This window comes from Vanessa atalanta, chromosome 28 (assembly GCF_905147765.1).
Source record: "Vanessa atalanta chromosome 28, ilVanAtal1.2, whole genome shotgun sequence".
Classification (NCBI taxonomy): domain Eukaryota; kingdom Metazoa; phylum Arthropoda; class Insecta; order Lepidoptera; family Nymphalidae; genus Vanessa; species Vanessa atalanta.
In genome coordinates this window covers 3,951,138-3,965,450 of record NC_061898.1, presented here as the reverse complement: position 1 = coordinate 3,965,450, position 14,313 = coordinate 3,951,138, and the positions used below count along the sequence as shown (strand labels likewise).

Sequence of the window (14,313 nt, the reverse complement as noted above, 5' to 3'; positions counted from 1 at the left end):
TTTTGTTTACGTTTTTCCAATTTTTTTTTTAAACAGCCGATAGCAGTTTTTTCCGTTCTCTAAAATTACTTCTTTGTTAAATCGTAACAATTTAGTAATTTTCAATCGAGAATCCTCTTTATTTTTCTGCACATCTACTGCTGGAGCTCTTCAAAATGAGACCATAACCAAAAATCGGCTTACGCTATTAATATATAGGATGAGGTGTGAAGTTGTCTATTTCGAGCGACTTGACAGTTAATTGGCGGGTTAGCGACCAACTTCATCGTATAGATTACATCTCACTGCGTTCGTAGCATAAATATTCACACTCATATTTTTTTCATAACACGCCAAAGGAAATGTGAGTTACATTTCCATGGCGAAGAAATTAGAAAAATGTACCCGATACGAATCGCTTGGCTGTCTTGTAAAATTGAAATTAATAATTTTTCGTAATTCTTTCGAATTGAAAGTAAATGAAGTTAGAACGCGTGCATCTTAACCGATGATTTCGGGTTCAAACCCAGGCAGGCACCACTGAAATTTCATGTGCTTAATTTGTGTTTATAATTCATCTCGTGCTCGACGGTGAAGGAAAACATCGTGAGGAAACCTGCATGTGTCTAATTTCAACGAAATTCTGCCACATGTGTATTCCGCCAACCGGCATTGGAGCAGCGTGGTGGAATATGCTCCAAACCTTCTCCTCAAAGGGAGAGGAGGCCTTTATCCCAGCAGTGGGACATTTACGGGCTGCTAATGTAATGTAATGTAAATGTAAATTTTCATAAATAGAATAAATTTTATTAATTTATCAATAGGTTTCCGTCTAGGAAGACTTGAGCACAGATGCCCGCGTATTGAGATGGACTCTTTCAGATTACTTGGTGTTCCTGTAGTACTGCTCTGTGCTAAAGATTGGTACCTGATCAGGCTTGCACAGAGCCCTACCATCAAATAAAATAACATAATCATTTCTTTCAAGCTCTCTGATCCTTGTTTCCGAATTATAAATAACGAATCAATCCAAATGAAAAAAACTACTGTAAATTTTGTCTTTTCCTGCCCTTTTTGTTGCAAATTTTTAAACACGCCCAAACACCGAGTATACTTATAATACTTATGATGTATACTATCGAGTGTCATAATAATATGATTATTAGACTGACTTAATACACCCCCCACTCGGGTGTCGTAGCGTGATGTTATATAACATATAACCTTTGTCAATACTATTTAAAGCTACCACATTTCGGGTTGTTCGATCCCAAAAATTTAACACTTAATTAAACACAACAAACACTTCAACTTGATACATACTACGTGTTTAAAATAGTACAGTACTGACAATCATCACTGAATTGGCATGTGCTTTTTTTTAAAGAGGGGGTTTTCTACAAAATAATGCCTACCTCGTTGTGCTTACAGAACGCTTATCATAATACATTGCTTAATCACATCTATACTTAAAAAAAAAACAGTGGTTAGAACGCGTGCATCTTAACCGATGATTTCGGGTTCAAACCCAGGCAGGCACCACTGAATTTTCATGTGCTTAATTTGTACAAAACTTCCGATGATTCTGATGTAGGGTCAGCGAGAACACCTCAACGACATAATTAATTAAGCGTAAAAAATATATTCTATCAGCTTCATTTCGAGCAGACTCCATGATTACATGGTACGTGTACTTCTATGATGTTAAATATTCTACAAGGTGAAGGTGTTTTACCCATAGGAAAACCAAAGTTATTGAATGGAACGTGACCGGAAAGAAGCCGAAAAGCTGTGGCAGTTGAAGACCTGCTCATAATGGAACCTTCAAACCCAAGACTGTACCAGATCCCGTTAGTAAACGATCGCTCATCAAGATACTCTGTCTAAAATTTGTAAAATTTATGTTTAGCTAGATATAATATATCTAGCTAAACATGGATATGGCGACCTCCATGGTCGAGTAGTGTGTACACCGGTTTTCATGGGTACGCCACTCCGAGGTCCCAGGTTCGATTCCCGGCCGAGTCGATGTAGAAAAAGTTCATTAGTTTTCTATGTTATCTTGGGTCTGGGTGTTTGTGGTGCCGTCGTTACGTTTGATTTTCCATAACACAAGTGCTTAAGCTACTTACATTGGGATCAGAGTAATGTATGTGATGTTGTCCAATATTTATTTAATATTATAATAATTCCGGACCTTATGGTATGCAATGGTAGCAAATACAATATCGTGCTGCATGTTTCGCTAGTGAATCAACAGTTTTCTTATCCTCAAGACCAATATGAGCAGGAGTTCACTGCAACACTTTTTAGTGTTCCGTACCCAAAGGTTAGAAACGGGACCCTATTACTAAGACTTCGCTGTCTGTGACCAGGCTGTATCTCAAGAACCGCGATAGCTAGACAATAGAAATTTTTCACACATTATGTATTCCTGTTGCCACTGTAACAACAAATACTAAAAACAAGATAAAATGAATATTTAACGGCTCCCATACAAATAACGCCATTTTTTTATTTTGACGAGAGTGTCATGTGCTTAATTTGGGAAGAAGCTCCAAACCTTCTTCTCAAAGGGAGAGGATACCTAAGCCCAGTAGTAGACATTTGCAAGCTGTTAGATTATTAATTAATTAAAAAAGAAAACGTCGTGAAATCAAGTTTGTTTCGGATATCTTCGACAATTAACCTTTATCTTTAATCACTCCGTCTATTGGTAAAAATCCAATAAAATCCGTTAAGTATTGAGTTTACAGCGTTCTGACAGACAGACGCGATGGGGTACTTCGTTTTATAATATGTAGTACTCACCCTGAAGCTGATAGCGCCACTGCAATTGACGTCAAAGGCTTTGAACACATAGTGCGCGTATAACGCCGAGTCTGAAAAAGTTTTAATGAAACATTAATCTCTGCTCCGTTTTCGATCAATTTGTAATTAAATTTTAAGAAAGAAATTTTGGGCATTATTGTTTGATACTTGTATCAAACTCTTTTTTTTTTTATTTTGTATCTATTTTTAAGCAAAGTTTAAACCTCATAATTTAGAGCGATGGCTGTCTTTTCCCTTACCAGATCTGCATCATACAATAATCTCCAATAAAACATATTAACACATGCGAACATCCAATTTTTTTATATATAGATGTTCTGTTTTGTCGCTTCATATTTTGAATGTCTTGTAACAAATAGGATAGTATAAAATAGGATAATTATTATACTTACTACCATGTGGGAAGAACTTCGCGTATATATCTTTGAAGGAGTCTTCGTGGACCACGCCTTCGGGACATTCCTGAAAATAAATTCATAGCATACAATTAAATGTAACAATATTTTGTTATATTACGTATATGCCGCAGGCAACTAGGTTAATTAGTCATCCAATGAAACGCCTAGACACTTTACTAAACGGCGTTGTTCAATTAGCGGCCTGGTAGCGCTGTTCTGGTAGCGGATTGGCTGGTATCAGAAACCAGACGACTTCATCGTCATGATTATGCATTGATAACATCATCACATTTATGAAAGCGTAATGTATCTTAAATATAAGAAAAGATTAACTATTGAGTTGCCGGTTCTTCTCTGTAGAATCTACATTCCGAACCGGTAGTAGCTTCACTTAATATATTTCTATAAAATGACAATTGTAGAAGGCAACTTGAATAAAGTATATTTTGATTTAGTTTTTTATTGACTTTTTGGTACTGTGCACGCACGGATCGCTGGTCCAGACGTCGGCAAACTCGCGTCGATGCTCGAGACATTGTTATTTGTTTGTTTGTGCGGAGTTTGCTCTTGATTTGTTACTGCGTTATTTCATAGATAAATGAGAAAACAAGAAGGATTTATCTGAACGACTGATTTTTGAAAATATTGGAACAATCTTTAACATTGCGAGGGAGATTATTGTACATCTCATCCGGACTCACTTTTAAGTAGTATTGGGTTGCCATATTGCAAAATTTTAATAATACGTTTGTTTCATTATAAATATATATTAAAAAATAATCCAATGTCCTATTCCACAGCGTTATCGACAACTGTGTACTGTTTCTACACTAATATTATAAATCCGAAAGTAACACTGTCTGGTTGTCTTTCCCTGGTGAACTTGAAACCTAAGGAAGGCTTTTGATGCTTAGAGCGGTGGTGACCACTTACTAAAACATTAAAAATATATATCGGGGAAAAAAACTATTATCCTCCTTGATATCATCATTTTTACAAGTATTATGTTCGCCATCAGGATTGAATGCGACAAACAAAGTATTACTTGTTTCGTACAATTCAATTTACTTCAAAACTACTTATATAAAACATTAATCAAACGAAAGCAACACCGATCTAACTCGATTCAACATTCTTACTTAATATTAACTCAGTAATCCGCCATTTGTATTTTCTCAAAATACCGTCACAGACTACACAACAACGACGTTATTCCCGCCAAAACTTTAAGATGGCGGCTCGACCCGTTCGAGGTCTATCCTCGACTCTGATTGGTTGTGACTTATGAAATATTTAACAGTAACTTTGATTAATTAATAATATTTAACACGATATAAACGTAACAATAAAATTACTAATTGAGAACTCATTTATACATATAATAAAATTGGAGTGTCTGTTTGTAATATTAAAATAACCGCGTTTTACTAAATGCATATATGTATACACGGTACATATACCTAAATAACATTTTTTACAATTTTTGTCTGTCTGTTTGTTTGTTCCGGCTAATCTCTGGAACGGCTGGACCGATTTTGACGGGACTTTCACTGGTTCATGTAATAAGGAGTAACTTAGGCTAATTTTATTTTAGAATTATATGTAAAATAATAATAAAGTCACGCTTTATATTTCCTTGATATTTATATAGGTTTAAACTAAACTTTGTATACGATGTATTGTTTCAGCACCATTTATATTCCCCGAGTGGCCTTCGTTTGATTAATGAAAAGCTCGAACATTTTTGGCTGAATCGATTAATTTGACATACCTAGCCAAGGTATAAAATATTCATAAATCACATACGTAAGCTTTAATTCCAATTCTTTTAAGTCAACTTGCTCTGGAGCCGAGATGGCCCAGTGGTTAGAACGCGTGCATCTTAACCGACGATTTCGGGTTCGCTGAATTTTCATGTGCTCATTAACACACATACATTATCAGCCTGTAAATTTTCCACTGATGGGCTAAGGCCTTCTCTCCCTTTGAGGAGAAGGTTTGGAGCATATTCCACCACGCTGCTCTACAATCTGTGGAATACACATGTCGCAGAATTTCGTTGAAATTAGACACATGCCGGTTTCCTCACGGTGTTTTCCTTCACCGCCGAGCACGAGATGAATTATAAGCACAAATTAAGCACATGAAAATTCAGTGTTGCCTGTCTGGGTTTGAATCCGAAATCATCGGTTAAGATGCACGCGTTCTAACCACTGGGCCATCTCGGCTTCATCATTAATCTAGTAGCTTAAGCCTTTGGATCGATTCAATGAAGCTTTAAGTGGGACCAGTCAATTTATTTGGGAATTGTCACCGAAAGCTTGGAAGTTTACAATAGTTACAGTACTATGCCTCGGCAAGTATGTGAAGCTTTAATTCTCTCCGGTCGTGTCTGATTTCTGCCACGTCGGATTACGGAGAGCTCTACACTTTCATAATAAACATTTATTATCTGCGATAATAGCTAAGCTCAGCGATAAATTTTGTTCAGATTTCGATATGTTTCTACCCGTTCCGACGACGCGGATAGAGAATAAAAGTCTACTGCGTGGTAGAGTTTTATGCAAGACCTAAGTCTGGATAGGTACCATTCACTCTGCTCATATATTCCCCTCTGCTGCTCAGTATTTATTTATTTATTTATTTGGGATACAAACAATTATAATTACACTTAAAAGTAAAAAAAAAAAAAACAAATATAAGAAAAACATAAATCAATCAAGTTTCCACTTAATGTTAATACAAAAAAAATAACAACTTACATTAAAAATAAAAACAAAAGCAGAAGGCACAAAAAGCAAGTAAAACAGTTATAGTATAGTTATATGTTTATAATAGTGTACTAGCAATGTTTAGATGCCAAGGTTGGTGGAATTTGGGCTATAATCTTGGTATATGACTACGGGCGTTAGTGACCACTTTCCATCTGATTTGCTCGTCCGCCTATCTATATAAAAAAAAAAACATAAATCATTTATATTGACATAGATATAACTCTTAATTTCGGAAGTAAAATTAAATTAAATATCATTACATAGTGTATAATAAAGTCGCTTACCGCTGTCTGTCCCTATATATATGCTTTAAAATTACACAATTGATTTTGATGCAGTTTTTTTGAAATAGATAGATTGATTCGAGAGAAAGGATTCATGGATTCAAGAGAATATTTATAATACATGCACAATATAGTAGAGAAACTTCTAATATAAATAAATAAATTTTTTGCGCTTACATTACAAATGCTGGCTGAACCCTACGAGATAGATCAAAATAATGTACTACAGTATTGTACATCTTAAAAAATTCTTCAAAAAATTTTCGCGATGATATATGTACTATCTCTTAGGTATAACTCACAATAACTATTTTTTATCCTTTAATTTTTACGAGAAAAATGGCTTATTTTCGATGCGAATTAAAGCGATACATAATTAATCCTTATCCAATTAAGTACCTTAAATACATTTTGCAGTTAATATAAATCAATATGACCCTTTCCAGCACGAAATTTAAATGAATATTTTCAAAGATATTACAGATTTAAAACGCAGGGACATAGCGGTTTGTATTGTACGACTGAAAAACTGTGAACGTTGTAAGACATTCTGAAGTATATTTAGTGGCAGCATTGCAACCGTGCGAAGCCGGGGCAGTCGCTAGTAAGTTATAATTAGGTTACTAGTACTCAGTGGAATAGTGCTGTATTATAAATAAAGTTTTATTGATCAAGAACAATAAAATTTTTAGTGGATAATTTAACGTCAAATCGCATGGTAAATGATCTTAAGTCTATATTATACTAAAAGTGTTCATAAATTATCTTAAATTATAATCAACACGAAATGTTTTCATATTATTACGGATAGACTTTAGTTTAACGGGTGTTGAAGCTCCCCTCTATAAATATGGCGTGAGTCGCGAGACGTAATGCCAACGACATAGTCGGTTCGAGGCACGAAACAATGATGAATGTCGGTTTTTGATAATGGCAACCGACACGCGTTTTAAACCTGGAACACACCGTTTAAATCGTTTGGTGTTCGCTAGCTGTCATTTTTTTTAAATATAAATTATACTCAACGATCTGACGACGATCTGGTCAAGTCTGGGGTATCGCTGGATGCACGCTACTCACCGGTAAAAGTGGTAGTCATTGGGAGAGGCCTCTGTTCAGCAGTGGACGTCTTACGGCTGACATGATGATACTCAATACATAAATCATAGAGCTTATATTGTATCGCCTGTTCTAATTCCAGTTGACGCGATATTATTGGTCGAGATCTCTAATAATCTACGATATTCACTATGGTTTCGAGAATGGCGGTTTGATGTCGAAATTGTTATGAATAGTGAAACTTCGGAAGTTAAATTAGAGATGATATAAGTAGTTAAGTATAACTTATTCCAATCGAAGAATAAATAAGTATAATCAATAATTTTACGTATTTCATGCGATTTGCTAATAGCAAGCATATTACGAACTATTCGGTTTTTACGGTTCTTGGTTAATATATATTTATTTGTAATACAACACTATTACTAAAACTGTCTGTATAGGAGTCTGTGTGTCTGCTTTTGTAAATATATGTATATAATAATAATATAAATATTATATATAAACCTAGGTACCTTTGAAATTATAAAAAATATAGTAGGAGCCGGAATAAGTGTTTGCCATTAATTTTTTCTAATATCCAAACGGCTGCGATCACGTTTTGAAAGTCTATTTTTGTGCCTTTCGACTCCTTGGAGCGCTCAAGGGAACCCTCGATGGGAATAGTGAACTCCATTTCCCCAACAGCAGGTGAAGCAGTCTACCTGGCAGTAATATGGAGTTTGCTACTATACCGTAGGTCTGCCGAACACTGGCTCTCAGTCTATTATCCAAGCTCTCGACCAATGATATCGCGTCAATTCGCTGTCAAATGTTCTTTATTCGGCTTTTGTCATCTCGTATAAATAAATATGACGGCGCATTGCTGCGCCATCTTTTATATTACGAGGAAACAAGATTTGACAGCTCGGTCCGGTGAAGCGTCGTATCGTTGGTTGGCGGGAATGTTGAACGCCGCCATTATTGTGAGGTAGTCAACGGCAGACGTGGTAGCGTCTGCGACGAATCGCCTTTGTTCCTCATAATTTTTTTATTGTGTAATTGTAATTTCTTACGATAATAATAAACAAATGGCTTATCCTAAGATGGAGATTTGCTTTTAAATATATAATTAATGATTAGAATAATTGTTAATATTATTTGATGGCTTATTTATTTTTAAGAGCGGGTCACCCCGAATGGAGTTGTGTCATGGCAACGCGAGTCGTTATTATTTTGACAAGCGTCTCAAACGCGAGCGTGATTTGCAAACCCATTTTACTAAAATAGTTTTTCCAAACGTCGGATCAACCACCAAACCCACCTGTTCGGCATCCTGTTCCTCCGACATATATATTAATCAAGAACTTTTTGTGTAGTATTTTGCTATGGTTATTTAATTAATCTATAGTATTGTCGCTTTTTGCGATATTTATGGAATTAAATAGCGCCGTCTTGTGACAGAAATTGGAATCACAGTTTGAGTTTGAGTTTTTTCCCCGTCGCTAACGAGAATCGAATATCGACTAGCATACGAAAGTGAAAACGTAACGCTCGTGGTTAGTCGTTTTCAGTATTTTGTGAGTGCGAGCATTTTGACAATTCGAAAACTTAAATTTACGTTAACGCGATACGATACGATAGGATACGATAGGCATAATTACACGAGCTTAAGAAGGCTTATAAGTATATATATATATATATAGTAGGGTAACTAATAAGTTACCCTACTATTTTCCAACATTTGATATACAAAGTTATGTTAGTTAAATATAATAATATATGCAAACAATCAACAAGTATTAGCTCCACCTTTTTTATCATATATATATATTATCTTTTGTTGAATAATATTCCTTATATATATAGGTATTTTAATTTAAAAACCTGCGGATTTCTTTTATACCTTGCCACAAGGTGGATTTATTGACTTTGCGGAGTCGTAAAGAGTGGTTCCTACTTGGTTAAAAACATCTCGAGGGGAGTTTCTAGCTCCAAGATTATAAATAAACCGGACAGCTCTTTTTTTAATATGTAATATCTAATCTAGTGTAGCTCAGCCTTAATTTAGTACAAAAGTGTGACATCAGTCTTAATAGAATTTGTGAATTGAAGCCTGCGGTGCTGGTAAAAAAATGAAAGCTCATTCCCAAATAAACCACGCTAGTTTGCGTGTTCTAGTGCTATGCAAAGCGTGGGCCTTGGGAATGTTTTCACCAAGAATTTGGCATTAAATTTTCGTTGTTTTGACCTATTTTTAAACCTTGGTACAAAAGGTTTAACGTCTGTTTGTGTGTTTATATGTATCATCGTAGGGGCTAGGCTAACACTACTTAGGGGCCCTAAGTAGTGTTACCTAAGACCTATCTGAACGTAGACTTGAATTAAATTAATTGAATGAGTTTGATTAATCGCAGGGTTGCAAACCATACGTTCTGATTAATTTAATACAGTTATGGATTCTTTCGCATTATCATCTATATTTGACTTTGACTTGACTTAGCTGGCCCCCCTTGAATCCACGGGGTCCTGGGCTGAAATCCAAAAAGCCATATGAAAGATCCGGTTCTGTCTCTAAGCTTGGTTAGAGATCTGTTCAGCTGTTTGAAGATCACCTCTATTCTAGTTCTTTAAGTCTGCTTATCTGGTCGATTTAAAATTTATTATAGTATATTTTATATATTTCAATGAGTTTACAATCATCATCAAAATGTACTTTTCATATATATTGCAGTGTAGTTACACTGGCTCACTCACCCTTCACTACCGAAACACAACAGTATATGAGTATATGATATGTGTTAAAACATTTTTTATTGCTATTTAACATGTCAAATTTTAAAAGAAGGTTCATTGTCTTGATTTATTCTTATTTGGAATTTATATTTTAAAAAAACAAAACTTTTTCTGTCAAATTCAAAACATTTAATAGGTATATAATTTTTATGTCACAAAATCGAATCGTTTTCTTTATTAATTTTCACAAAAATATTTCTTAACAGGTGGTACCTACCCCGACTTAGGGCTTACGCAAAGCCCTACGAAGTAAACTAATCAAATTGACAAGGAATTAAGATTTTATTTTTCAGACGTTTCAGACGGACATTGGTAAGTTTTTTGGTTTCATGCTTATAATACTGTACTTGTAAATATAGGATTAAATTCATATGGACTCTTATCCAGTTAGTATTTTTGGTAATACGATAAACCGAAACCACGCCTCTAATTTAAACGCCGTTATTACTTAAATTTCAAGCAACATTTTAGCTGAAAATAAACGAAAGAAGTTAAATATGTCCTATACGTCCGTTTTTTTTTTTTGTTGTTTTATGAGCCGAGATAGCCCAGTGGTTAGAACGTTCAAGCCCAGGCGAACACCACTGAATTTTCATGTACTTAATTTGTGTTTATAATTCATCTCGTGCTCGGCCGTGAAGGAAAACATAGTGAGGAAACCTCCATGTGTCTAATTTCAACGAAATTCTGCCACATTTGTATTCCCCCAATCCGTGGTAGAATATGCTTCAAACCTTCTCCTCAAAGGAGAGGAGGGCTTAGCCCAGCAGTGGGACATTTACAGGCTGTTAATGTTGTTTTGTAAGTATTGTGTGGTGAAAGGGTGAACATAATGTCGTAATAGATCATACATACACCCGAGTTATACCAAGTTGGCGAAGACGGCATAATTTTATCCTACATGATATTTCAGCCAGTTCACACAAAAACCGTAATGAATTTTACACGTAAACCTTTCTCCTGAATCATTATTTTAAGGTTTCAAGTAGTTTTTAATTTTATGGCGTAGATAGACGCGGGAGGGGAGGGGGGGGGGGGTAGGGAGTATCTTTATGATACTGACAATAAATCAAATCAAAATATACTTTATTCAAGTAGGCTTTTACGAGCACTTTTGAATCGTCATTTAACAAGCTATTTAAAGTAAAGCTACCACCGGTTCGGAATGTATATTCCAAGAAGAACCGGCAAGAAACTCAGTAGTTACTCTATTTCAACGTCTAAAAATACAGTCATGTTAGTTAAATACAATTATATATGTATGTCATGTCTCCCGCCTGGAAGTCAACAAGCGTTAACTCCACGCTTTTTTATCATCTATATAATCTTGTATCGAATAATATGCCTTCTTTAACCATGTATATTTTACAAATTACTTGAATCTATGAAACGGCAAAGTTTTAATGAACAAGTATATTATTTCTGTCAACTTGAGCTAATTTCTCTTGATTTATTTGACTATTCTGTTCCTTCATCCGTCACAGGCAGGTTTCCTCACGGTATCCGCCACCGCTGAGCACAATCGACATTACAAGTGGATGCAATCGGTGCCCACGTTTGAATTCGCAGTCTTTGGTTAAGAGATATATGACAAGTATTTATAAAACATACAATAAATACCTACTACAATATATATAGCTTTGAATTGTAATATTTATTTTCCAGACAAAAACCACCAGACAAATGTTTTTTTTTTTTTTTATATGAATATTTTCTTTTTAAAGTATTGTATATTGTTGTTTAAAACTAACCCCGAGCTATAAAAAAATTTTATCAAACCTTGTTTCGGTCGAATTATTACAAACATTTTTACATCTAGCAAGCGCAGTTCTCATTAAAAATAGTCGCAAATGATACATTTTCGACGATTCGACGCTAACGAATTGAAAAGAGATAACGTTAGATCATTTTTTGATATGTGCGAGCGAGATACTTATAGTTTTATCGATAGCTTAAAGGTCACTGGGATATGTCGACGACCGTTCGCGCCAAAAATAGATCTGTCAAATTGACAACGTCGGAGGTTAATTTAAATTGTCGAAGCTGCCTTTTATAGTACATAAGCGGAAATCCAGTATGGTCTATCTGATGATATTATGTATTCTTAGGTAGTATATTTAATACTAGTTTCGGACCGTCGGTTTACCTGCGTGTGTCGTAGAAAAGTGGGTACCTTTAGGTTTACTTCAAGTAAAGTTAAGATGTGAAATTGTCATAGAGTCACTTTGGTATTTTTAAAAGCGTTTGTCTAGACTTTCACCGCACGGACAAAAATGCTAATTCTAGAAATCTGATATTTTGTAACTAAGAAAGGTTTTTTTGGAAATTCCAATTTAAGGGAGTAAATGGAGTACTTGAAGAGTAGCTTTGAATGCATTATATAATAAATAAATAAATATTGGACAACATTACGTACATTACTCTGATCCCAATGTAAGTAGCTGAAGCACTTGTGTTATGGAAAATCAGAAGTAACGACGGTACCACAAACACCCAGACCCAAGATAACATAGAAAATTAATGAACTTTTTCTACATCGACTAGGTCGGGAATAGACACACACGGTGTACACTACCCGACCACGGAGGTCGTCATTACATATACATAGTTAGTTTAGTTAACACAATTGTATTCAACTAACATAACTTTGTATTTTAAATGTTGAAAAAGAGTAACTACTGAGTTTCTTGTCGGCTCTTCTCGGTAATCTACATTCTGAATATGGCATCGGGGTAACTTCACTTAATATCTATAAATGATAATTAAAAATTGCTTGTAAAAGCCTACTTGAATAAAGTATATTTTGATTTGATTTGAATCTATTGACATTACGGCCGCCGCCGTGACGTCTCAAATCTGGTATAATAGTCCTTACGTGACAATTTCGCCAGTTCATCCTACCGTGAGCTACGTTTTTACTCGAAAAATGGCGAAAAAATGCCACCGTGTGCCATAAAAAGTTCTCGATATAAGAGCTAAATGCCATCAAACTAAAATATTTAAGCAAAGTTCTATTTCGAGTTAAATTTAAGATGCTAGGAATAGCGAGGGTTAGCCGCACTACCGGTTCGCTGAAACCAAACTAACTCTGCATTTAAATGGTTTAAATTTATGACCTTTGAATCGTATCATTGTTGATTCATTATTATTTTCTGGAATATTTATCATTTAAACTGATTACGAATCTTATACGTAAATCGCTGGGGGCATTCGGTAAGGCTTTGCGCAACTAAGTTATTATTATTATTTTTTATTAAAAGAGTACTTTTTTAGAATAAAACGCTTGGAGTTAGGCTCGGGTTCCATCACAGGACACTAATTATTGTAAAAAAACAGCGTTGTAAATCTGTTTATTTGAAAAGAGCAACTATGCGAGTTTCTTGCCGTTTCTTCTCGCTGGAGGCTGCTTTCCGAAACGGTGGTAGTATTTAAATATCGACGATTCAAAAACGCTTCGTTGTGAAGTTTACTTGTATAAAATTGATTTGATTTGATTTGATTTGATTTGATTTGATTTGATTTGATTTGATTTGATTTGATTTGATTTGATTTGATTTGATTTGTTTTGATTTGAAGTGATTTTATTTTATTTTAAGGCTGGGTTGTGTTCTGGGTTGTAGGGTGAGTGAGATAATATCAAAGGCACAGGGGACATAACATCTAAGTACCCAATATTCACTTCGATATTCATCGTTACAAATTCAGAGCGTGTTTCACTAAGCTTTTAACCTGATACTAATATAATAATAAAATAAAAAGTTTAATTAATAAGCTTTAATTTTAAGTTTATAATTCGAATTTGTATTTTTATTGTTATTTTTTTCACTTTTTGTCTTAATTGTATTTAAATATTTTTTTGCTTAATAGTGCGTGCTGTGGTCTCCTGTAATTGAAGGAGTACACGACTTGTAACCTCTTGCATAGTTTTGTTTTAAGAATATGTATTTATACTCTGTTTCAACCATAAGAGGGGAAAGGCCAAATAAACAACATTGCTGTCAAACAGCAAATTGACGCGATATCATTGGTCGAGAGCTCGATTAATCTATGACATTCACTATGGATTCGCGAAAAAATGGCGTTTAGAACGTCGACGAAACTGTTATCGGAATTTTGGGACGTAAAATTAAAGTGGAAATAAGCAGTTAAGTATAATAGTGTTGTGTTATAAACAAAGATAATCATAAACTCTTAATAGTGTAGAATAAAGAT

General features: G+C 34.8%; 1 protein-coding gene across 1 annotated transcript in view; it reads right to left on the bottom strand.

Moving 5' to 3' along the window:
• LOC125074799 (Kv channel-interacting protein 1) overlaps positions 1 to 14,313 on the bottom strand; it is a 102,696-nt gene that overhangs the window by 7,787 nt on the left and 80,596 nt on the right. Inside the window, exons 3-4 of the mRNA XM_047686226.1 lie at positions 3,204 to 3,273; positions 2,791 to 2,861 (exon numbers count right to left, since the gene is read on the bottom strand). Of these exons, the coding sequence (XP_047542182.1) occupies positions 2,791 to 2,861; positions 3,204 to 3,273 (141 nt within the window). The remainder of the gene's footprint in view (positions 1 to 2,790; positions 2,862 to 3,203; positions 3,274 to 14,313) is intronic.